At 41.0% G+C, this 25,867-nt stretch overlaps 1 protein-coding gene across 3 annotated transcripts in view; it reads left to right on the top strand.

Annotated features, from left to right (window-relative positions):
- The window catches only part of TAB2 (TGF-beta activated kinase 1 (MAP3K7) binding protein 2), a 65,367-nt gene extending 52,815 nt beyond the window's left edge, over nt 1-12,552 (top strand). For all 3 annotated transcript variants that reach the window (XM_054162721.1, XM_054162723.1, XM_054162724.1), the window contains exons 4-7: nt 6,059-6,219; nt 6,852-6,945; nt 8,240-8,320; nt 10,547-12,552. In XM_054162721.1, the coding sequence (XP_054018696.1) occupies nt 6,059-6,219; nt 6,852-6,945; nt 8,240-8,320; nt 10,547-10,692 (482 nt within the window). In that variant the 3' untranslated portion in view covers nt 10,693-12,552. The remainder of the gene's footprint in view (nt 1-6,058; nt 6,220-6,851; nt 6,946-8,239; nt 8,321-10,546) is intronic.
- The last annotated feature ends 13,315 nt before the right edge of the window (nt 12,553-25,867 follow it).

Below are 25,867 nucleotides of genomic sequence, written 5' to 3'. Positions count from 1 at the left end.
ATTACAGAACAGGAAACAATTGATAACCTTTGTGATGGTAATACAGTGTCCTCAGCTTCATTCATGAGAATTTCCTAAATAAATCAAAAAGCTTCATAAGGAAATCATAGATTTCTTTTTATGGTGAAAACATTTGATGGAATACTTGGAGATAATTCTTCTGCTTGTCTTAAGTAGATATGTTACGTGTTTCATGTTTGTGTTATTCTGAAAAAAACATACAAGCTTGTTCAATTTGTCCTAACAATTTGAAGTTGCAAGTCTACTGGCAGGTTTTTGAATCAGTTTACATACTGTTTTTGTTGAATAATGCTCCCTTTTTTCTTTTGTTTTTTGCAAAATTTTAAGAAGGAAGAAAAGCAGACTTCAAAAACAATCAGTGGGATGAAATGTTGCCCTCCGTGTTTCCTAATGTGTGCCTGACAAAAATAATGCTTTCAGTCCTGATATTTCCTGATGTTGTAAAATGTGAGAAGGAACACCCCACACCAAAGAAAGCTATTTTAGTATCAGTTGTGATGGGAGGGTAAAATGTAATATATGTGATACAGCAACCCAACCTGTTAACCTTTTTCTTCTGTTCTCTTGGGTTTGTATGCCTTTATTACCAGCTCAATGATTTCTTAACCCTCCTGTGGATTTTTTGTATGAAGATGCTGAGTGAGTCTTAGGATATTTAAGCAGTATTCAGGATAGGTTGTCAAAACAATCTCTCTTTGGACTTAGCAAATAGTTGAGCATTTAAAAACTGGCTTCTTCTGTGACTAGGACGTCAGGACTTGAAGCCTGGTCTGTGTCTGGAGTACTATAGTAATGAAGTAAATAAAAAACCTGATTTTAGCTTGTGCACTGTTTCAGCTTTCACCCTAACTCAAGTGTCTCAAGACTAGGTGTCAAAGCCAAAAAAACTAATCATCTTGGACTGTCCTCTACAATCAGCAAATAATAAAGAACTTCAGAAAGTGATTCGGCTGTAGATAAGCAAAACAAATTGCCCTCCAGAAGTAGTATTCCCTTTCGTTACTCAGAAGGGAGACTTGGCTGGCTGTTTTAGTCCTAGAAGGCTAGATACCTAAAAATTAAGCGATCACAATCTTGTCTGTAAGTTCTAGATACTCTTCTAGATGATGAAATTGCTTCTCAAGCACCCTGCACTTTGTATTGGTACCAGCAGCTACTTTTGTCAGGTTGAGGCAAGCTCAAGGCTTCCATTCCTGCTATTCACCCTGGAGCTCAAAAGTGTGGACTGGCTGTGAATCTCTGAATAGAATAGAATTAACCAGGTTGGAAAAGACCTTTAAGATCATCAAGTCCAACCTATCACCCAACCCCATCTAATCAACTAAACCATGGCACCATGCCTTATCCAGTATCCTCTTAAACACCTCCAGTGATGGTGACTCCACCACCTCCCTGGGCAGCCCATTCCAATGGCCAGTCACTCTTTCTCTGTTCTTCCTGAAGCCAAGACATAGATGTAGGTTTTAGACACAGTGTAGATACATAATGTGGGTAGATGCAGCTTTAGGGACCCTAGTGTCCCTAGGGTCCTTAGAATGTAGAATATGCTGTTGTATCCTTCACTAGTTCATACAAAACACACTCATGCTTCTGGAGTTCTTCACATACAGAAGTGTTTGGGATTTCTGGCATGTGTTGCTCTATCGCTCCTGCAAAAAGTGCAGCATTTAAAAATGGTTTGTTAAATAAATATGTATGATCTTTATATCTGCAAGTCCTAATTGTTGCTTCTGAACTTGAATCTTAGTGTGCAATGGGGAAAAATAACACACTTCTAAACCATATTTGAGTTACTCAATGCTTTCAATTGGGAGGGGAGGCTGTTCTAAGCTGCTTATAGATTACACAGTCTGTGCAGAAAAGCTTTCCATGCTAACGTACTGTTTTCATCTTAGCCAGGACAGATGAGTAGTTTCTCTGGCCACGATTAGAGAAAAATGTGTTTTAATCAGCTTTTTCCATTTCTGCCCAGAATGCTCCTCATCTTGGCAGGGAGACCTGAAACTGGCTTGGGGTAGAAGGAATGTGGAAGGTGGAGTTGCTTTGGTGTCAAAGGAGATTTCCTTTACTTTGTTCCAGTTGAAATACATTCATATGCGTAGTCTAACCCATGAGAATAGATGGTGTGTTGGACCTATTTGCAAATGCTGCTGCCTGCCACCTGAGAAGACTGGCTTCAGTTACAGTGTGTGTAGGCGCTCCAGTCTTTTCCCATGATTAGATTTCTATTTTTCCTTCCAAGTATGTTGCAGTGGGTAGTAGTAGACTACCACAGATCTGTCTTGTTTGCTGCCAGAGCTGGAGGTTATATGATGTGAAACCGAGTAGGGTACCACTCAGATGAAAGTCAGTGCAGTTACTCAGGAATGTTAGATTTTTATCTCCACCACTGACTCTGTAATGCTAAGATGATGCTAAGAAACTCCCTGTCACTAAACTTTTCAGAAGTGCTTCCTAATTGCTATTTGGTGTCTTCTGCGATTCCAGTGTGAGATACTCTGGGATTCCTTGTGGAAATAGTGAGAACACTCATCTACTGATGAAGTCACTAAGAATTACTAGTACTGTGAGGAGAAAAGTAACGCTAGGTGCATGCCCACGTGAACAGGCAAAAGAGGTTGTGTGCAAGAGTATCAGTTTCTATTACTTAAGTGATTTCAGTTTATAATTTGTTTTATTAATAGGAAATAATTACTTGAGATGTAAATACATAGTTTACGTTATACTGAAGTGTGTTATGGGTGAAAACCAGTGAAGTCCTATTAGAAACTGAAAATTCTGTACTCAAATGTTTTTGTAATGTATACTCACTATGCATGCAGTCGTGTTGCAATAGTGAGGCTAAACTATTTAATAGTTGCTCATTCTGTATATAGGTTTCCATCTGTATAATGGGCAGGCATCCTATGAAGAAAACAGATGATTTTCTATGGTACTAGAGACTTAAGTTCCTTAGTTCAGTACTACTAGGGTTTTGACCAACTATCATACAGTCCTCTGTAGTCTGGGGGGGAGAGGAATGGTATACCCAATTAAGAGTTAATCATTGGTGCCAACTGTAGATATTTATGTGAATGTACACTTTTTTAGCAATTCTTACTCTGTGTTTTTAATACACATGTTAATTGATAAGTTAATTTAGTATCTTGACATTTTGCACAGTTCTTGCTTCGATTATATTTGGCTCTGTGTATCAGGCCCCAGTCAAGTGACCCCCGTTTTAAAAACTCAAAAGTGTAAGGGACAACAACAAAAAAAAATCAATGCAAACTGTTAAAATTGCATATTAAATGCATTTGAAATGATTGACTCTTGTGCAGCTTCAAGGTGCACAAACAAGAGCATTTCACAAACCATAGAATAGTTGCATTGCCATTATTCCCCTTTCCTCTTTCACACACTTCAAGTGGATGTCTGTGGCTTTCTGCCTTATACTCCAGGTTAGTCTTTGGAGAGTAAAATTGGGTCTGCCTGTGTTGCCTGCATAGGAGGAGTTCTTCTCCTGCAGGAAGCACAGGAGTATCAAAAAGACCATTAAATACCTCCTTATGGACAGTGAAAACTAGATCTAGTAGCATTAGAATCAGAGATTCTTTGTTATCAGTTGCTCTGATCAACACTAGAGGGAGATGAATGCTTAAATTGCTAGTTTCCATTAATAAATAATGCAGTGGGACACGAGGAGATTTTTGTCTCTGCCAACCCATTTTTTCTGCAGCTGCCACATTGATGTTTAAGCAAAATTACCAAATTACGTATGAAATCTGTCACTTAAACCAATGTCTTGCCAGTCCTTTATCCAAGTTATTTTTAATAGTAGTTCAGCATAGTAATGTGAAGTGAGTCTTCTTTAATTGTAATTGTGATTTTGTAATGTTTTAAATCAGACAGGATTTGAAGTTATATAATGGTAGTCATAAAGTGACTAGGAAAATAAATGGCTTGTGTCTGGTAAATGATGTGAAAATGAAGAGCATGTAATAGTGCTGTGGGCATTCATCAGTGCCTTCCACTCCTTGTATGGTTCTGTAATGATAGCTTAATATCTAAACCACAGAAGTAGGAGAACATCTAAATGAGAAGTTTGGGTTATTTCCCATTACAAAAGTAGCTTTAAAAAAAGAGAGAGGGCAGGGCAAAGTCTTCTAGAAATGCAGTCTTGCTCGTAGTCTTACTCTTGAGTATGTGCCGTACTATGTGTCCTGGAGATGCTCTTCACTTACCTTGTCTAGCATACTGGCTGCTCACTAGCATCCTCCATCCGTAGTTTGACAGGTCCGAAGAGCTCAGAATCTGATCAGTAAAGCACACTGTTGCTGCACTGGGCTTCAGTGACTTGTCTCATTGGTGATGCCCAGGCAGTGAAGAGGCTATCCAAAACCAGAGATGAAGTGTAGAAGGAAAAAGAGCTTGTACTCTCCCTGCAAGATCGGAGGCAAAGTAGTCTTTGATTTCCTTTCTTTATAGATGCATCTACACTTGTGCTCCTACAGGTCATAAGTGTTGCAGCTTTAGCTGTTGTCTGACTAGTGGCTACCCCAAATAAAGGTGCCTGCTTATGCAAATGTGCCTAAATTTAAGGAAAACAACCAGAAGCTCAAGCAACTTTGTCATCTCAGTGTCTTTTGTACACGTGACTCAAAAGCCTTAGGCTTGTTCGTTTGGGTTTTCTTCCTCAGGCCTTGCCACTGCAACACTGTAGAAAAATAGTTAAGTGTTGTTGCTTCTTCTGGAGAACCTCTGGAAAACAAAATAGGATGTGTGAATAAATAAACAGGCAAAAATTGCATCAGAGGGCAGTTCTGCTTGCCAAAGATCTAGAAAGTTGCATCTTTGTGATGTACTGTTTTTTCCTCTATTACTATTTGGGTAACCTAACCAAACAAATTTAAATGCTTCTAATTTTTTGGTACCTAAAGAAATCGTGGTGAATTAAATGCCACTTTCCAGCCTGAGTTTTTGTCCAACAGTTTGTGAGGCAAATGCAATCTTTTACAAATACCTTGTTATTGCTACTCTTTTTTATTATTGCCACAGTGCTATTAAAGTGTCTATAGTTTGTGAAACTGATCCCAGTTGCTATGAATTAGTAATTTAATGGATGGATGAATGTCTGTGCAGAAGTTGAAATTATTTAGTTTAACAAAATTATTTTCATTTTTATAGAAGGTGATTATTGCTTTGAGCAGTGTTACCTCCTAGTGGTGATACTCAATAGTATACCTACCTTTAATAGTATACACTCTTTGAATTGTGTGAATCTGATTGTGTCTTCTGCTACTTACATTCTATATAGGTTTAAAAAGCTTCTGATTTGTAACACTTAACCATCATTTCTAAATTAGTTCTCATGCCATTTTCTGTACCTAATAGTGATCAGGGTTAGTGGTTCTGTGCTATGGTTTAGGGATCAAATGGCATATGATCCAGCCTCTATGGTAAAGATACAGAATTCATATATATATGCACACACATTTATTTATACTATATAAACTGGTGTTTGCCAGTGGTGTTGCTTGTAATATTTTCTGTATTGGCTTCATCTGGTGTTGTCTTCCATGACAAGAACACCGGATTATATTCCAATCCAAGCAGCAATAAAAGTAAACATTGTGATGTCTGTCTAGTATATATAGTGCTCTGTATTGCAGCCATCTCTGAAATCATCTTTGTACTACCTGTTGGACTGAATACAATGCAAGGGAACATTTGCCATTGGTTTCTGGTAGTAGTTCCTGTAGATTAGTCGGGTTCTTGAAAAACATTGTTGCAAATTACAACTAAATTTTGCATGGTTATCTGTTGCATTGTATGATTTTTTCATTGTGTTTTGTTGTTGCCTGTAATGAATTTGTGCTGTTTTCAAAAAACTACCACTTTCCTGGTTTATGGCAGGAGTTTTCTTGAGAATGGAAAAGCAGTCTGTCGCAGTGTTTTCATCTGTATTGCCAAAAGAGTTTACAAACTTTCATCTTTATCTGCTATTGCCATGTGAAGGATAATAAGAATAGGTAAAATGGGACTTTATATATTGCAGCTTTACTGGTACACCAGAAGGCCAGGATGGAGCGACTTCAGCGAGAACTTGAGATTCAAAAGAAAAAGTTGGATAAACTAAAATCAGAGGTCAATGAAATGGAGAATAATCTAACACGAAGGCGCCTGAAAAGATCGAATTCTGTTTCCCAAATTCCATCAGTAAGTTGAAACTTCTAGGTTATAAATCTCAATCACAAGTGTGGTCTTTCACAATGAATTCAAGGAACAGTTGCTTATATATTGACAGTATACTAGTGACAGGCAGTAGAGCTCCAATTAAACTGGTAAACGGCGTAGTTTAGAGTGAAAATCAAATATGCATTATTTAACCATCACCTTTCAGTTCACTGATTGCTTTGTGAAGTGTTGCTGTTAAAGGCAGTTGCAAAAGGTTTGACCTGGTATTCCTTCCAGATGATTAAAGGCATAATAACCTACTTTCCGGACTACAACTTGTACCACTTTCCACACAAAGCGTTTTTCAGTCTCCATCCATGATTAAAAACCGGAGTAATGCACCAGTTTTCAGTGCCAGATCAGTCATTAATCTGGTGCACCATGGGCTGTGTCCTGGCTACAATCCGGAGTTGTTTAGTCAGGTCTGAAGTCTAAGGAGAGAGGGAAGAATTCAGTAAGTCTAATCCTTTTGTAAAATTATGCTTGAACTAAAAGAAAAGGGAAATTATTTTATCTTCACATCTGAAATAATTAAGTGCTGTCTACCTGTGTGTGAATGGCAACTGATAATAAAATGGTAAAATTTAGTCTAACAGGCAGATTTATTTTTTCAGCTGGAAGAAATGCAGCAGTTAAGAAGTTGTAACAGACAGCTGCAGATAGACATAGATTGCCTAACCAAAGAGATTGATCTTTTTCAAGCAAGAGGTACAGTATGTCTTAGTACATCAACCATTGTAAATGTTGACTGATCATTTTTTTTCCCACTGCATGTATCAAAAGCATCTGTGTTATAAATTATGGGTATGCACACAATTTGCAAAATCATCACATTAGTTTGGGTGAAACCAGGGAAGCAGTTGTCCTCTAAAGCTGTTGGTTTGGCTTTTCCTAGTCCCACAGTTATTCCTATCTCATACTTGGCTCAGAAAAGAGAAAGTTGTGACGCCATTTATTTAATAAATGCTGGTGGGGGGAAATTAGGTTGAGTATCAAAGAAGGAAGAAAACAATTTTTCTGAATGATACAGCCATACATAGGTGTCCATCTCTTTGTCTTCCACTTCTGTCTTTTACTAAGCCTCTCGAGTTAGCAGTTGTAATTTCAAATGTGCTCTCCTTTTTCCACTTTCCTTGTCTGCAGAGACACAGCCTTTGGTTATGAGGGTGAAAGTATGAGACAGCTGAGCCAATTCAAGAGCTGCCAACAAGAGGTCCATTTCTTTTCCTGCTTCCCTGTCCTTGCGACTTAACTGTGCTCTGGCTCTCTATTAGCTTTTTAGACCCTTGCAGAGATGATCTTGCTCACTAGCCAAGCAAAAGATGTTGCATTCTTGGAAAAGCTTGCTGCAGCTGATGTGAGGGAGAGGCTTGGGAAGGGAGAACTGAAGTAGTGAGGGGGAAGGGAGGAATGCTTTCCACTTCAAGCAGCAAAGAGCAGTTAGAGCAGTCCTGAGCCATGGCAGGTCTCATTCAGGCAATGTACTTGCAGATAAAGAGAAAAGGAGACAGGTGCACCGAATTCAGGCTGCACTAAAACTTTCACCTTGAATATTCAAATTGCATGTGATTTTCCATCTGTTTATTATAGTAAATTGGGATTAGGAGTTCCTCTAAGTATTAAATCTAAGCCTATGTAATATACTGCATAGTAGATAGCACATTTTTCAATACAGTTACAATAGAAAAAAAACCTCAGGTAAAATTTACTAATAATATGCTGTAGGTGTGGCAGGAAAAAATGTGAGAAGTTTGGTCTGCTGGATTCTGTTTCTGAATTTACTTTATACACGCTTTGGACAGTAAATTTCTTAAAGGATGTTGTTGACATAACTAATATCTCACTTAGGTCTCTATTGACACCTTAATAGACTAGGCAATAATTGAATAATGGTACTGTTTCAGAATTCCTGCCCAAAAAAAAACAAACCTGACATGTTTTCCTGGCCAAGTTGTTTGGGATTTTTAAACTGCTGCACTTTTTTTTCCTCATTTATTTTTAGGACCACATTTTAATCCCAGCGCTATCCATAATTTTTACGATAATATTGGATTTCTTGGTCCGGTGCCGCCAAAACCCAAAGGTACTGTACTGGTAGAATATGGATTTAATACTTTATTACTCTATTAATATTAATGCTTTGTTAAAGGGGTTTAATCATTTAATTTTCTTAATAAATTAATTAATGGTTTGTATCTAATACCCAGTTATTTTCTATGAATGTAGTTTAAATAGTAATTATAAGATAGATTACTTCCAAAGCATGCAAACCTGGCATTTTATTTGTATTGGCAGTAAATTTTCTTCTGTTTCCTCTCATTTCTTCCCCATTCATACATTAAGGAAAGAGAAATATAGTAAATGGAATGTGTCTGAAGAAGGATGATAATTTGGGAGGTAGTTTAAGTACATGGAAACTTCTGTCTTTAAATATGAGGTACAGTGCTTGGAGACTGAAACTTGCTTAGATCACTTCATCATTGTCCCTGGTGAAGAGTAGGTTTATTTACATGTTACAATAACTCAGGCTTTGTTAATCTTGACTAGACTTGTTGGCTACTGTAAAATTGATATTACAAATGGTGACAACAGTACCTACAAGCTGCTTCTGACTGTTACTAAATACAGTTTTAGGTAGTTGAAGAGGAAAGGATTACTGCCCAAAAGGGCAATCAGTATTGCTGAATTTATTAGTCAGTCTTGAACATTCTGCTTATCACTGAAGTTTTGCACATTACTTATTTTATTTTTTTTCCTAATCAGAGGTCAGACAAAGCAGAATGGTTTGCAGAGAACGAAATTAACTCGTGTGTGGTAGTGTCGTACTATGACCTACAGGCAGACCACCAGATTAAACAGATAATACTCTAATGTTTCTCTGCACTCTTTCTGTCCAGGACGTTCTCCAGACAACATACATGTGTATGTGGTTGTTACAGAATCTCATCTTGGGATTTCTGACCATTTTGTATTGCAAAGTTATCAAGATGACTTGGATGTACTATTTTTTTTTTGTCCATCATTCTGTTTGTAGCGCCTCCAAACTGATACTGTTCTTCATGCTTTATAAGGTGTTGTTTGTGTTGGTTGGTTTGGGTTTTGTCCTTAATTATCCAAGCTGTTAGTGAAAATACCGAGTAAAGGTAAATCCATGCATGGTCCTATTTGACCTATTTTACCAGTGAACCATGAAGAAACTCGCAAGTTCTCATGACAGTAAATAAGAGCTGAACTATCAACAAAGAAAACTAATACAGATTTTTTTGTGACTAGTTAACATTTACATTGATTTGTCTTCTAGGAGCTCACAAATACATGCATTCCATAATTTGATACAGCCTATCTTGAAATACCAAGTTAACCCTGGCTGGTTTTCAAGCCTCTGAAGGTCCTTTCATGCTTTTCTCTTTCTTCTTTAAGAAGTAGCACTATTATATCTTAGTTCTCCATTGTCTTTAATTCCCAGATCATTTTAAATTTCCATTTAACTATAATGTGGACTGTAACTTAAGCCAGATTTATCACTGTTAAGAAAAGAATGAAAAATAATTCTTTTTGCAGCTGTGATTCTAATTCCTGAAGCTGTTGCTGTCATTTTGCAGCAGTCGCAGTTGGCTAGTTGCTAATTACATGTTTTTTGGTTGAAATGGAAGACTAGAAGACTGCAATTACCTGAACTGGAAACCCTTAACTCAAGATACCACTCCCTTCTCTTTTCATCTTGTTCATCTCTCTTCATCCTTTCTCTTTATAATAGCTGAAGGTTGTTGTCCAACACAGCACGCAAAAAGATGCACTTGTATGCTTGGGAGGACTAGTCTATAGTATGACAGAGCTAGAATTCTTCTTTCACGTGTCTGCTTATCTGTTTTGAGAAAGAATTGCAGGTACTCATTTTAGGGTCAAAATAGTAAATATGTCAGAAGGTTACAGAGCATTCATTTCTTGCCAGGGTGAATTTTAGACATCGCCATAACCTCAGATGTCTAAACCTGACATGTATTTGCTGTGCCGATTAATTTCTAAACTTTATCTCCTTTTCATGCAACAACTTTGAACTGAGGCCAAAAGGGAAGAAAGCAGAAGGAAAGGATGGGAAACTTGCTTTTTGTACTTTCACCTTGTGCCATTTGGCTAACTTGTAATCAAGCCGTAGTCAAGGGGGTGGTAAAAAGCTGTCACTTGTAATGACTCTGCTGTTCTCAGATGAGCAAGATACAGCTCTCAGTTACTGAAAAAAATGATCTCAAAATTCTTTCCATGCTTTTCTTGATTAGTAACTGTTTATCTTATCTCTTTCATGTCACAGATCAGAGGTCCATTGTGAAAGCACCAAAGACTGTTCCGGACACAGACGAAGATGAGGGAGCTCAGTGGAGTTGTACTGCCTGTACTTTCTTAAATCATCCAGCCTTAAATCGCTGTGAACAGTGTGAAATGCCCAGGCATTTCTGAGCCAACAGGCCCATTTCCTTTTGTTAAACCATAGCAAATGTACCAGGAACTATCCAGTCATTGGGGGGGCAAAAAAGCCTTTATGCTTAGGATTTTGTGATGGTATTTTTCTAATGTTAAATGTCAGCCCACAGAGCTAGTAATACCTCAGTGTTGTGTCACAGGCAGTTGAAATTGATCGGCTGAAAGGTAATCTGCTGAAAGACTCAGTTGCCAGCTGCCTAAACCATGTACAGTATTACCAGTATCCCAGTAACACACACCATGTTCAGTGCTTGGGTGTTGCCCGTCTTCTTCTCTGCCCCAGTGTCACTACTGAATTCTGACAGGGGAAAGGAATAGAGTGCTAGCGTTTTTGTTTTCAGAGCTTTCAGTGAAACACTACATGCACATAGGAGATCTAAAAGGAAAAAGGTTGAACTGTTTGAACTGTTTGCTGCCAGATAGTGCCTTCTATAAAGGGAAGAACTTTACAAATCAGTGGTACTTTTTGCCTTGTCTTCCCTAAAAACATCTCTGTGAAGCCAGAAATCAGTACAATCACTAAAGATGAAAAGGAAAAACTGCATGCGTTGTCTGTACAATACACACGGTGAAATACCCCAAAGCTTTTCCTACTGTACATAGCTCTAGAGCCTGCTTTAAGTGATTTCTTTTCTTCACCTTTATTATTTTCTTGTACTTCTGTATGTATAGAATAATAGTCTTTTTGTTAACTTTCTTTTTTTTTCCCTTTTAAGTGATTAAGCACGATCATGTCCCTTTTTTTAAGCTTTTATCTGAAAGAAGCGATGCCTTAAAATAAGAGCATTAATAAGAAACTATGCACAAAATAGCTTTCCTCTGTTCATTCTGTACATTGCTCTTGTAAATGCTGATGATCTGTGAAGACCTGCAGATGCAGCATGGTAAAAATGCAGGAAAAAATTGAGAGAGTTATGCATATAGTTCACTCTGTACACTGAGTTTTACGGTGGGTGACACAAAGTAGCATTTTGTCTGCCATGAGGAAACTTTATACTGAGAAACTTTCGACCCACCAACAGATCAGCATCCGATTTAAGCTTGCTTCATCTGCTGGGTATCTTGCAGACTCCTGAAGAGAGGTTCGCTGGGGAAGTACATACAGTGCCAAAATCAACAGCAGCAGCATCATGCAGCTTTGTTCAAGGACTTTAAATGCTTTCCTGTTTTGGCAGCCGGTTTCTAAACCTGACTTTGTGATGAAGTCTCATATTTATAGGAAACAAGGATAGCAGCATTTAGGACAACTGAAATAAAGGCTGGAAAAGAGAAATCAGACAGACTTGAACACTGAAGCAACCTCAAGCATCTCTTTATTTTGATGATCTATTTTTTTAAAGGAAAATACTCACACGATCGGGGATGTATGTAACCAAGATCGAGAAAATGGAATTCCAGTACAGTATGCATGAAAGATGGCACGCAAAGAATTATGTAGCAGCACTTAGTGTGAGGCTGAAGGGAGTGCTAACAATGTAGCAAGAGACAAAGTTGACTGTCACCCACTGTAAACGTTTGCCAGTGGACACGTTTTTTATTAGGAGTTTTACAAGTGATCTATGTGAATGCACAGAGGCCTTTGTTTTGAAGGCTTTGCATTTTTTTTAATGTGGGAAGAAAATGCCAATCCCAGGTAATTAGGCAGTAGACCCAAAGCACTTGCATCCAATGCATCTTGTTTATAAAATGAGGCCTTATTTTTTAGCTTCATCTGCAGTTCTATGTGAAGATTGACAAATCAGTTTTTACCTGTTTATTAATAAAACCTAATTTGGATATCTTGAGTTGATGGTTTTGTGATTTAGCTGGGTAAACTGCCTTTGTAACAGATAAGTTATTTATAAAAATTAAAAAAAAAAAAATATTCTAATATTTGGTTTTGTGATTTGTTTGCTTTTTCCAATCTGTGGAGCAGCAGAATACTCAACAGCAAGCATTAACAATATTAAAAGTGGGCTGGTTTCTTACGACCGGAGATGTTACTGAAGCCTTTGTTCTGTTGAAGCTTGTCTTGCTTCCCGTGTATTACTCTAGTTAATCCTTACGAAGTGAGTGTAAAGAATGTATTCCACAAAGTGGCACTGACAAGGTTGTGAGCTGTCCAGGGAACCATTCACTTACTCATAAAGTAATAAGCTACACACAGTACTTTTTAACTTTGTGCTCTAAGGGTTTATGATCTTAACAATATTTTAACAATTAAAAATGAGTGCCCACTTTGTTGAAGGTGATAGATGCTATACTCTGTGTACTGTTAATGTAAGCACAGTTTAAGGGTTAATATGGTTAAACTGTATTTTGGTGCCATGTATATTGTAGTACTATGAGTTGTGGAGTGTTCCTGGACATAGCTTTCCCTCTTGGACCCTGTCAAGGCAGACATTTGCTGTGTGGGCTCGGGCTTTCCTGAGGCATAGTGATGCTATGTAGAAACCCTTGGGGAAGCATCTATAAACAGATGAACTGCACATCCAGCAAAATACATTCCTTAACACAGGCTGAGCAACTGGTGTGCCTTAATTGACTATGTGAGGAGGGCTGCTGTATTTGAAAAGCAAATAAACTCCAATCAGCCTTGGGGTGGAAAAAACATGTTTGGGGAAAGAGGTAAAATGGATTTTTGCTTGTTCTATCAAATGTGTAATTGAGCTGTTCCTCACATTTGGGCTTTTATTTTCTAGAGAAAAAAAAAGTTTACATCCTAGCTACAGCTAGCTCTGCAGAGCCATCAGCACATCAGTATGAGAGTGTATGAGGCAGGCAGTATTGCAGTGACTGATCCTGGAATAGTGGGACAAGAGAAATGGCATCTCCAGTGTTATCTGTCCCACAGCTCTTCACCTTCAGGGATTTTGTGTTCTTCCTGTGTTTCAGGTCATCTATATCATTATCTTTTCCTTCAAGTCAATACCAGTATGTTGTCGTGTCACCATTGCATGTTTTTAAAGGGTAGGGTTTCAAGGGTTTACATGTTGAAGCATGAAGTAGATGTAACTTTCACTGCTGAATTGTTTTCCTTATCGAAGATAAATCAGAAAACTTGTGTAGTAAGGCTAAGCTTTGTATTGTGAACATGGGTAGTTCACCCACCTGGATGCACTCCTGTGCAACTTGATCTAGGCAAACCTACTTTAGCAGAGGCGTTGGACAAGATGATATCCAGAGGTCCCTTCCAAACAAAATCCTTCTGTGATTTTGGATGATGGTTTATGACTATACATTTCCATACTGTCTTTGTCAGGGATCTCCATTGTTATAAACAAACAAAACCAACCAACCAACCCAACAAAGTGATTATTTTACTCTTTAGCAGGAAGGGAGAAGTGCACTTCTTGGCTTTTAGAGTGTATGGCATGAGTATGTGATATATTCATTCCCTGGTCAAGCTTCAGAATCTAGATAACTTTAGAAACACAGGCAGTGAAACCTACATAAAGGGTTGGTAACAGGGCTGCTGTGTCATGTCAGCTCTGGGGAGCTGACCTCAGTTCACATTGCTGGCTTGCTAGATAAATTGGAAACATTTGTCATCTGCACTTTCCAATCAATAGAGCTCTTCTGTTGCCCAGGAGTATGCTTATGTGTATCATAAGGTGTCTTTTCTGTCTGCAAGAGTCACTTTCTGATAGATAAAGTTAGTGAAATGGGAGGATGTTGGCTGCTGCTCTCTGGCGTTCAGCTCGAAGGCTGAGTGTGGTTTGATGCTGTGTCCCAGGCTCGTATGGTGGTTTGGAGAAAAGTGCCTGGGTCCTTTTCTCTCTATTCCACACCAGCAGTATGACCTTTCTCCTTTCTGCTGTGTTTCTTGATAATTCCCTTGCAATTGTGAAAGCATTTGGAGGTGCATACCCCTTTTCAATCGTTTTCCCAGAGGCTGAGGTTTCCAGGAGGTGGGGCTGTCTTCCCCCCAGTGCAGCTTGCCTGCTGCTCAACTGAAGTTAAAAAAAAATAAATAGATTGAAAGCTGTGTAACTCTTGGCTTTAGAAACCCTTCCTAATCCTTGGCACAGCTGCCCTGTACACGAGAAAGAAAATGTCATGTTAGTGGTTTTTTGAGCTGAGGGACATGACAGAAGCTTTCCTTCTTTAATAATGATTACTAATCTGGGGTTTTTTTTCTGCTGAGCTTGAGACTTTTAATTTGCTTACACTTTCTGGACTCCTGAGGAAACAAAGTGCTGTGCTGCCCAGCCAATACTCTGCCCTATGAGCTTCGCTTCTGGCCTTGTGACTCTTGACTACATGAAACAGAACAGCCAGTTAGCAAGGGCTGAAGCAAAATGTTGTTTTCTTAATGGACCCTGCAGCTGCCCCAACAGATCTCACTAGGGAGTGCTTTTCTGCTAGCCCTGCGACCCTGGTCACCAAGCTCCCCTCTCCAAACTTACTGGAGTTGTGTTGTTTCTCTTTCCTGAAAATCGGACTTCACAATTTTTCAAGGCAACTGTGATGCATCCCAATTCTCAGTGCTTCCTGAAGCAACTATAGACTTTGGTGGTGGAGAGAAATACTTTATTAATCACATGGTTTACAGGTGCACCCAGAATAACTGTCCCATATAGCTGAGCCGTGTGATGCTGTGGTTGGAAACTTCCTTCCCGCTTCAAGAGCCCAGCCATGGTCAAAGTGGAGGTAAGTAACATGCAAAGGTATGCTTTACATAATTCTGTTGAAAAGTATATCATCCATCTGCTTATCTACTGCTTCATGTTGGTTCTCATCTTCCTTCACTTACTTGAAACTCTCCTATCTTTTAATCCTTCTTTTTCCTGGATGAATACCTGTATCCTCCTGCCAGGATTGAACCTACTGGTTTTATTGCATATAATGTTTTAGTTCAAGATGTAAATCATCATCTAGATCTCACATGAACATCAGTCACCCTCTTGCAACCATACTTTTCAATTTTAGAACACTTAACAGGTTCTAGTAGTGCCCCAGAAGGTGATAGGCTGCTCTGTGGTGATTACACCTCAGTGAATTGCATATGTGAAATTCATCTTGTGAGAGTTTAAGACAGCGCATTAGTAATGCTTGGGAGCAGGAATTGCATCACCCCTCCCACCCCCAGCTGGAAGTGTCCTCATTACTAGTTCACAGGGTTGTGCTCCGTGTTACTCCCATTCTCTGTGGAGCTATTAATGTGCTATGAACCCCGTGTTGTGCCATCAGAATAGCACACCCTCCCTAGGAGTGCCAGGGAGTGGTTCATCTTGACATTGCCCATCAGCTGGTCACAGCTGCCATTTTCTGACTAGTGTGCAAGGGCTTCTGGGGTGGAAAGAAAGATGTTATCAAGTGGTGATAGAGATTGATTTTCTTTCCTGAGTTTTAATTGCATGACTAGCCAGACCTCTGGAAGGTGGCAGCTCATTTCACAGCACAATTGGAATCTGATGGTACTGCTGTAACCTAATTGTTTTCATTTTTAGAAGTAAAAGCATTTACATCCAAAGTTACAAAAGTACAAATGAGTAAAACACAGCAGTGAAGGAGCTGTGGATGAGGGCCTCGGCTAAATGGCATAAGCTGAATTGCCGTGAGGGCTTGTTTTGTCTGCTGTTAGTCATGCATTAGCAGCTCTGGTGTGATCCCCTGAAGCAGGAGCCATTGCTGGCATTTGGAAGAGCTTGCTTTCTGGTGTATTCTCCACCCTGAAGCCCTGCTGTATCACATGTAGTTATAAAAGCAGCTCTGTACTTCCAGTTCCTGGTGGCTACTTCTGGGTGTTTTATTTGGTTTGAGAAGGGGGCTGCTGTTTTTGGGGACATAGGCACAGTTCTCTCTGTGTGTCCTCAAGCAGTAACACAAGCCAACATGCTTGTTGACCTCTCACAGATGCCTTTCAATCAGCCTCTGCTACCTGGGCTTGCAGTGTTTGCTTTGCCTTCCATTTAGCCCTTTCCAGTCTGAGGCAGGCATACCTGCTGCAGTGTCATGAGGGATTATACCATGGTTATGGACACAGGGAGCTCACAAACTGTTTTCTCATTCTCTCTTGACTTTCCTACTAGTGAATTTGATGGGGCAGAGCTTGATATAATGCACATGAGCTGCTGAGTCAGCCTTGAGCTGGCAATACTTCATTGTGCTGATAACCCTGTATAGAGCTGTCTAGTCCCTCAGCAGGCAGGAGACGAGCTGCTATTTCCTGCTTTGTTCAGAACTGTGTCAAGGTCCACTGGTGGGGACCTCTTCCTTCAGCTGTGTGCAGGTTTCAGCACAGATTACCCAGCACGTTGGATGCCATCTACTGAAGAGTAGCTGCTTCTAGATTTGTAAGAAATGCGCTCTGGGAACCAAGTGCTGAAAAGGAACATACCTCCAAAACCCCTGCTAAAGGGAAAAAGAAACATGGACTAAAGCCTTGTTTCCCGTCAAGTAACAGAGACACCTAGAACTGATTTTGAAGTGCGTTTTGTACACTGAACGCATCTGGCAGAGGTGCTGTGTCGCACCCCCTCAGTGAAGGTACGTTTAAGAATGTTGCCAGGGGTTTATTTTGCCCAGGACACTGAGGGGTGTGTCTGCCATCTGATAGGAGAAAAGGCACAGTTCAGTGTTCAGATGACAGTAACCAGGCATACTCTTACCGGTAATAGATACAAGTGATACTTTGTTCATAATGCCTAAGAATCCCCTTTCTCTTTTTTTAACACCTGAATGATTTACACTTTGTCATGTCTTTAATCCCCTAAATATTAAGAAGTCTGAACCAGTTCTGTCTGGTCTGTGGTGTTTGTGAGCGAGCCATGTTCGCTTTCTCATTACATCACTGTGTGAAATGCTGTATTTGTACTTCTGTGAGGGTTATTTACTGTGTTAAACTGCTTCCTTTTCAGCTTCTGAACTTGAACATATGCCATAGTTCCTTACTTCGGTTGCCTCTCAGAAAACTGAACATCAAGGGCCACAAACAGGCAGCTTGGTTTCCACTCTAAGCCACCATGTCTGGTCAATGGAAGAAACAGGTATCTCCAAGGGGCAATCTGTAGTGTCCAAATAATGGAGCAGGTTGGGGTCAGTTCTTAGCAAACAGCACAGGTTGCTTGGAATTTTGTCTGCCGTGCTCATCCTTTCCTGCTGATGCTGTGAGAAAGAGAAGTGTGCTCAGAGGTGGTAGGAGTGATGTGATAGAGAGCAGCTCTGTGGAAAAAGACTTGGGGGTACTGGTGGATGAGAAGCTGGATATGAGCCAACAATGTCCACTTGCAGCCCAGAAGGCCAACGGCATCCTGGGCTGCATCAAAAGCAGCTCTGCTCTGGTGAGGCCTCACCTGCAATACCATGTCCAGCTCTGGACCCCTCAGTACAAGAATGACATGGACCTGATAGAGAGGGTCCAGGGGAGGGCCACAAAAATAATCAGAGGGCTGGAGCACCTTTCTTACAAAGACAGAGAGTTGGGGTTGTTCAGCCTGGAGAAGAGTAGGCTCTGGGGAAACCTTAGTGCAACTTTCCAGTATCTGAAGGAAGCCTACAAGAAATCTGGACAGGGACTGTTTACAAGGGCACATAGCAGTATGACAAGGGGCAATGGTTTGAAACTAGACAAGGGCAGATTTAGCCTGGATGTCAGGAAGAAAGAAGCTTTTTACTGTGAGGGTGGAAAGAATGCTGGAACAGGTTGTCCAGGGAGGTGATGGAGGCCCCATCTCTGGAGACATTCAAGATCAGGCTTGATGGGGCTCTGAGACAGCTGATCTAGTTGGGATGTCCCTGTTTCTTGCAGGAGGGTTGGACTAGATGACCTCTAGAGGTCCCTTCCAACCAGTGCATTCTATGAATCTGTGATTCTATTTCCAGGCAAGTCTGGCACAGCACTTCTGAGGATGTTCCAGCAAAACCTTGTGTGCAGCCTGGCTTGTGGGGCCTTTTGGGTCCCAGCTCTGTATCAGTGCAGTATAACACACATACTTTGTAACACACTCTGTATCCTCTGGATGGTTTGCTTTAGAAGTTGTGCAAGAGGGATGGGGATGAGGATGAGGTCTCTTGGTTTTAGAGTCTTGTATATACAACAGAGGCTAGAAAGCATGTGTGACTTTGGGAATGTTACTCCTCGTGGCTATGATGCAGTTCTGCAATGATATGGGACAAAGTGCGTTCTCCAGAACATTAAAAGATGACTGGATTTTGAGCCCCAAAAGCCAAGAGCTGGGCATCACAGATGCAGTATTTAAATCAGACCTGAATAAATTAAAACAAGGGTGGCACAGCATTGGGAATCATCTACTAGCTTGAGCGCAAATACAGGCTCCATCAGGAGTCACAGAAGGTGCTGCTTTCAAGCCAGCATTGCTGCTGCATTGGTAATGCGACAGATGAACCCAAGGGGGTTATTTGTGCTTCTGGAAAGCGCTTAGAACAAAGGCTGCAAGCAGGTTTCAGATAGCAGTAAACTCAGGCCTGCAATTTCTGTGTTGCACATCCAGCCTCCACCCTGACTAGCAGAGAGTTTCATTTCAAGTTTTGTGGAGAGGTGGGTGCCCAACCCAGCTACCTGGCCTTGGGCAGTTGCACAGCTGTGGTGATGCTCCTCCCCAAAATTGCAAAGAAAGAAAGGAAAGGAATGCAGTGGAAAATTGTGGCATTTTAAATTGCTCCAGAAGAAGCTTCTTCCCACCCCTACTTAATGCTGCCTTACAGTTGCATGCCTGGAATACTAGTTATATGTCTGCCTAAATCTTGAATGACACACATACATGATAATAACCCTAATTACTTAAAATCCTGTGTTCAGATTGACCAATGATGTCCAAAGTACACCTGGACAATCTTTAGAGAGAACTTCTGTAAGGCAATGCTATTGGACTTGAAGAGAAAGTGTTTTTCCAATTAATTCCTGGCGAAGGGCTGGCTGTGATACTCAACTAGCAAACCTAGTTTCAGGTTTCAGCTTTAAAATATAATTGGCAGCTCAGCAAATTCATAAAATTGATCCCCATTCACACTTATTTTTGGCTTGCATTAAGAATGTGCCAACCTGGAACTCTAAACTTAACCCCAAGTGACTTTCCCAGGGCTGCTGCCCTCAAAGGGAAGCCTGGCAGCAGTGCCTGGGCCCCAGCCAAGATAAATCCTGAGCCACCAATGCCAGGGCAGCCCTAGCCTCAATCACAGGTGAGGGGGAGGGGGGGAAGGCAGAATAAAGGGTGGATTTTATGAAATATCCCCTTTCTGAAACCTATTGCTCAAGTGAACAATAAAAGTGTTTGGCTCTTACCGCTGCGTGGTCTGACACAGTGCTGCAGCCTCTAACACCGAGCTGCCACATGCACTTCTAAGACTGCTTAAATGTAGAACTGGAGCTGAGGTGCTTCAGCTCCATGTGTGAAGCAGCAGCTAGCAGGTGGCAGAATCAGCTGATGCATTCAAGTACCCAAATCTTGCGGGTACATGAACTTCTTTCAGCCTACAGGAGCCCCTCTAGCCACGAGACCCCAGGCAGAGCTGTCTTTGTGCCAAGCAGAGCCAAAACTCCGCTGCACAGCCCTCCAACGCGTGGTGTCGAGTTGGTTCTGTTTGACGTGCAGAAGAAGTGCACAAAACCGTGCTGATGGGATTTGCGCAGGTGGATGGGGCAGCCTCCGGAAAGACAGCCTTGGAGCAGCAAATCCTGTTTCTAGTGCTACCATATTGACACCTTGTGGTGGACTTAGCTGTTATGCTCTTTCAAAATACTTTGTTGGTGTATATCTTAGAGGTGTCAGTTGCCAGACATTTCGTTTCCTAGAGGCATTCCACTTGACTGTTTGTGCTTCTTCCTTCAACGACTCTACTTAAGCTTCCTCCAACACATCCAACTGTTAGAATATCAAAGAGCAAAGTGCAGGGGCTGACCTAAACTGGTGTTTCCTAGGTTCAGGGAAGCTGGTGAAGGATCTGGGGAATGGGTCTTACAAGGAGCAGCTAAGGGAACTGTGGCTGTGTAGTCTGGAGGAGTCTGAGGGGAGACTTGTATTGCTCCCTACAACTACCTGGAAGGGGGTTGTAGCAAGGTGGGTGTTGGTCTCTTCTCTCTCCTAGCAAGTAATAGGACAAGAGGAAAGGGTCTCAAGTTACACTAGGAGAGGTTCAGATTGGATATTAGAAGAAATTTCTTCACTGAGAGGGTTATTAAACACTTGTATAGGCTCCCCAGGGAGATGGTTGAATCTCCATTCCTGGAGCTGGTCGAGAGACACATAGATGTGGTGGTTTCGCGCCAGACTTGGCGGAACTAGATAATGGTTGGACCTGATGATATTAAAGGTCCTTTCTAACTGCAGCAATCCTATGGTTCTATGAATAACATCCCCAGTTGTATATCAGTACCATAAAAGAGGGATAGAAGACTAGACAGTAGTTTTTCTACTTTTCTACTTGTCTAGAACTTGGATTCTCTGACCCTTTTTCCCATAATAATTGTTATTTTGACTTCATCTTAAACTGATACTCACTTTTTTTCTGCTTTTGCAGGGCTTAAGTATGACCCCTGTAACCTAAGAAAGATGCCCTGAAAGTTCCAAGATCTCCCAACTGCTTCTTTAAGTGAAACACCAGGGCTCCAAGTTCCCCACATGTCACGTTATGCCCAAAAGGATATTCAGATGCTGAAGCTCTTCTCTGAGAATGTTTCCCTGCTGGAAGTAACATTTTTACAAGCTTCTGTATTCCCTGTAGTCTCTTCTTAACAGGACCTCCTGTGGGGAGAACTCAGTATTTCTCATTCCAATGATAGTTTTGAGTAACTTTTATAATTGTCTGCCAATGGCTATGTATTTTTTGGCAAGAACAAGTCAGAGTCAAGTTTGTTTCCCTGCTAAAAATTCCTCTAGCGTTGCTTTTGGAGCAGTAATGGGATGGACTGCAGCCTTTGCCAGGCTATCGTGGCATTTATGCTTTCAGTTTCCCTGGAGCTGTGGAATGTGGGTTTATTTAGGAAGTGTCATTTGCTGTTCCAAGTGTTAAAGGCCATCACGTTCCTCTGCACTTCTCCTGCTACCCTCATTAGCCAGTGTTGGTTGCTCTTCAGTTCTGTTAGTTCTCATCTCTCTGCAGCTCTTCTGATGATGTGAGAACATTATTCCTGTAGTACATAACTAGCTCTAATCTGGAAACTAAACTGGCAGATGGTGATGGTATCCTTGTCTTGTCTTTGTGTTCAACATTGTAGTTTGTTCAGTTGCTGTAGTTGATACCACTTATTTCACAGCTTTCTCTATTGTTCGAGGTCTCCACAGATACTAAATTCAGGAAGCTGACAGTAGAGCGCTGGACCCCACTTTGCCCAGTGTTGCAAGTTAATCTTACTTTGCACGACAATGTCTTTCCGAGGCTTATCCTATCATTTGTAACGTACAACACTTGCTTATGCTTGAACTCTACATTTATTTGATACCTTTTTAGCCTTCTGTGAGAAAACTTACTTCCCCTTGTCCAGTTTGACTGGGGTTTGTCATCCACATTTTGCTGCCTGTTTCTAGTTTATGGGTTTGTTCTGCTTGCTATTCAGTGTCCTAATACACATTTGTCTTCTGTATGAAAACAGTAGTATTAGTAACTCTCAAAAGTGCAGTCTTGGTGATGGTAGGTGAAGGATCAACCTTGCTTTTACAGTAGGGTTTAAGGTAGGTAAGAGTATATGATAGCTGAGTTTCTGCTAGCATCCCATTTGATCCTTAGAGAAGCACAAGCACCTGGGAATGTAACTTTTGCCTTTGTTTCCTTCACCAAACAGCTTTTGCTAGAAAGGAAAGGTGTAATAGGAAAACAGTTTGAGCATATTGGATCTCTGCCTGGGCAAAAGGTATCTATGTCATGATTTTAACAGCAAACAAAAAACCCAAACGAGGTTAAAAAAAAAACGAACCAAACCAAAGAAACACACACAAACAAACAAAAACAAACAAAGCCCCAAAACAAACCAAAAAAGATCCCACCACACTTCAATAGGAGGGCAGGGGTAAGAGGAGATGTAGGAGCTCTCCAGGCTTGAGTGGAAGGAGTACGTGGTGCAGCAACAGAAGAGGCAGGGAGGGAGCAGAAAAGCAAAGGGAGCACAAAACAAGAGTTTGAGAAGCAGTTGGGTGTCTGTGTGTGGTTTTGTGGAGCTGGTAGGAGAGGGGTTGGGATAGGGAAGTGTGTGACCCAGTCCATAAAGAGCACCATGGAAATCCTGAACTCAGTAAGAATGGGAGAAAGAAAATGTGGGGGGTGGCTAAATAAGGGAAGGTGAGGAAAGTGTGTGCCACAGGGGAAAGCCAAAGAGAAATAGCTGGTGATGCAGTTCCGATGCTGCCATTCATCAACAGAGGCACATCATCTAATTTCCTTACCGTGTTCAGAGGCCTGCCAGCCCTGTGTGCATTGTCCTAATTTTCTGGCTTGCTGCCTTGTGTGTGCTGTCCCCACAAATCACCCCTGTGTTCACAGCTTTGGTCTGTTTGTATTTCCATTATGACTGCATTTGTCGAGTCAGGACATCACTGCATCTTGCTGAAGAGTGCCTCTGAGCCTGCTGTAAGACTTCAGGGCTGTGAGCCCAACTCAGGGCAGAGAAGAGACTTGGCTAAAATACTATAAGAATCCCTTCACTGTTGATTACCAGTCATAGAGCTTTGTTAGTAATGCTAATGAGCAACAGGGCTGTAATATCAAGCTGTTCTCCTCAGGAGTTCAAAGCATCCCAGTCCCACCAGTGCGTAGGAGGTAAATACTACAGCAGTGTTGTGTACGTGTGAGTGCATCCACAGCAGAGAAGGAAAGGGCTTACAGGGGCAGAGTGAATGAATTACGACTTCAGGAGTAAAATTGATTTGTTTCAACTCCTACCTTGGGGAAGGTTCATGCAAAAGGTGAAAAAATATTACCTCAGAGGTATGTATATAAAGTACCTGCATCCAACATAAGGATGTCTGTCTGCTAAAGGCTTTTTTGCCTTGCAGAGGTTGTCCGCATTGAAGTACAGAGTCCGCTGCTTCTTCCCGAAGAATCCAACATTTTTAAGGAGGACAAAAGCCATGAAACTTGTCTTGTTCTATTTAGTCTGTGATTAGTTCAAATACTTGCTTGTAAGTGTGTAACTCTTACAGAATATGTGTTGAAATATTAGGAAAACTTCAGAGAACAACGGGGAAATACAAGTGTGTGATTCAGAACAAGATTCTTGCCTACTTCATAGACCATCTAATGGTATTCATTTTTGTGGTACCTGAGATCACCAAATTAGAAGAGCTGTCGTCGGTGTTCTGCAAGAGAGAGATTTGTGTATTTAAGCAGAAGTTGGAGGGAGGTACTGTCAGCTGCCCAGGACTGTGTCAGGTCAGGGACCAGCCTCTTTCCCCCTGTTGCAAGGGTGGCTTTCACCCCTGACTTTGCAGTGAAATATTTTTGTCTAGTTTTTGTAGCCCCTAATACAGGAGGTTGTCTGTGACCTCCTAACATTTTGGGAAAGCCTGACAGAAGAGAAAGAAAGAGGATTCATTCTTATGATTTTTTTTATGTTTTCAATTTACTTGGCAATGCTGTAAATCTCCCTGAGGAAAGCAGTCTGTCTTCTGGAGGTTTGCTCTACTGCTTCCAACCTCTTCTAAAAGAGTCTTGACAACCAAAAGTCAAAAGAACATCAAGGGCTTTCCGAGCCTGTTGGGATTTACGGATTCATTTTCAGTTTGGCAGCAAGAGCTGGATCTGAATGCCTCTCAGCAGAGATACCAAATAGTAATAGCCTCCCACCCTGCCTGTGCAAAATGTGCCGCCTCCTTTCTTCTTAGCAGCCCCTTCCTTTACCTCAGGAGCTGACAAAGCCAAAAAGAAATCCTCCTGCCTTGGAAAGTGTCAGCAGCTCTGCAGCAGAAACTCCCAAGTCCCAGATGCTTGTGCTGTGGTGAAATAATGAAACAGGCTGTGCTTTCCGTGGGCTCTTTGCCAGCAGCCCAGTGCCTCTCAAACAGGCGGTGACACAGCACTGCTGCTGAGCTGCCCTTTGAATAAGAGCTCCATGAGAAAAAACACTGGTGAGCAGAGAGCCAAGATAAATCAAGATCCGTTTAGCACCAAAGTCTGAGTTAGTCAGAAACTTTCTCAGCAGAATGTGCATTCTATGTACTTTGCTGATAGAATCCTCTAAATAAGACAGAATCCTGTAAATAAGACAGAAATTGAAGAAAAACAAGTTATTAAACATCACGAGAAGGTTTTGAACAACCACCAAATTCCTGTACATCCTCAAAGGAAAAGGAGAAAAGCTTATGCATGTCTCCGGCAAGCCGAGGGCACTATGTAAAGGCAGTGTGCCAGTTCCTCTATAGATTTTAAATGCTTTCTGTATTGAAATATGTAATGTACATTCCAGACATAAAAATAAATGTTGACATGTGCAGTTCTATCCCACTCCATTGCTCTGCCTGCACCCTACCGCCACAATCCAAACTAGAGTGTCTTGGAGCCACGCGCAGGGCCGTAAGCGATTGAACTGACACAGAATACTTTGTTTCCTGAAGACTCTTTAAATACCACCACCACCACCAAAGAAAAAAGAACAAACCTGCTGGTAGCTTCCAAAGGGAAGCAAGTCAAATTGTTACCACTTTCAAAACAAACATGAGATAATGTCACTAAAGGTAAATTGCTGCTCCTTAGACACCCTTTCACAAGCAGAAGATTTCAGAGCTGGGCAGTCAGGGCCATGTTTAATTTCTGCCTGGGACCAACTGCACTGACGGCACTTCAGCGAAGAACCTAACAGAGATACTGCAGGGTCAGACAGTTTGTAAAGCCCACATGAACGTTGGATTTAATGAAGCATCAGTGTTAAGAGGAATGGGGGGGGAAGAGTAAATAAAACTAAAGAAAAGAGATTATTCAGAGCAAAGTGTTCTAGATGACCACTTCATAATGTGTTAAAGCGTTTCTAAAACATGTCATACTGACATACTCAAACTTTGGTATAATGCCAAAAACCTTCAAGATCAACCTTAATATTTTAATTCAGTGGAATGATGCAGAGATTAGCAGCTTTACAGCTTACTGAAAACCAAACATGTCCTAACAGAACACAGTTTAAGTGTTTGCAGTCATAAACCAGCAATATAAATGCTTTATGAAACCATGTTTGAGATTTAAAAGTTAACAGTATTGGGTTTTTGTCTGCTACAACAGGAGTACT

The sequence above is a fragment of the Dryobates pubescens genome, chromosome 6 (genome assembly GCF_014839835.1).
Source record: "Dryobates pubescens isolate bDryPub1 chromosome 6, bDryPub1.pri, whole genome shotgun sequence".
Classification (NCBI taxonomy): domain Eukaryota; kingdom Metazoa; phylum Chordata; class Aves; order Piciformes; family Picidae; genus Dryobates; species Dryobates pubescens.
The sequence above is the reverse complement of the archived record's forward strand: the minus strand, read 5'-3'. Positions and strand labels throughout refer to the sequence as shown.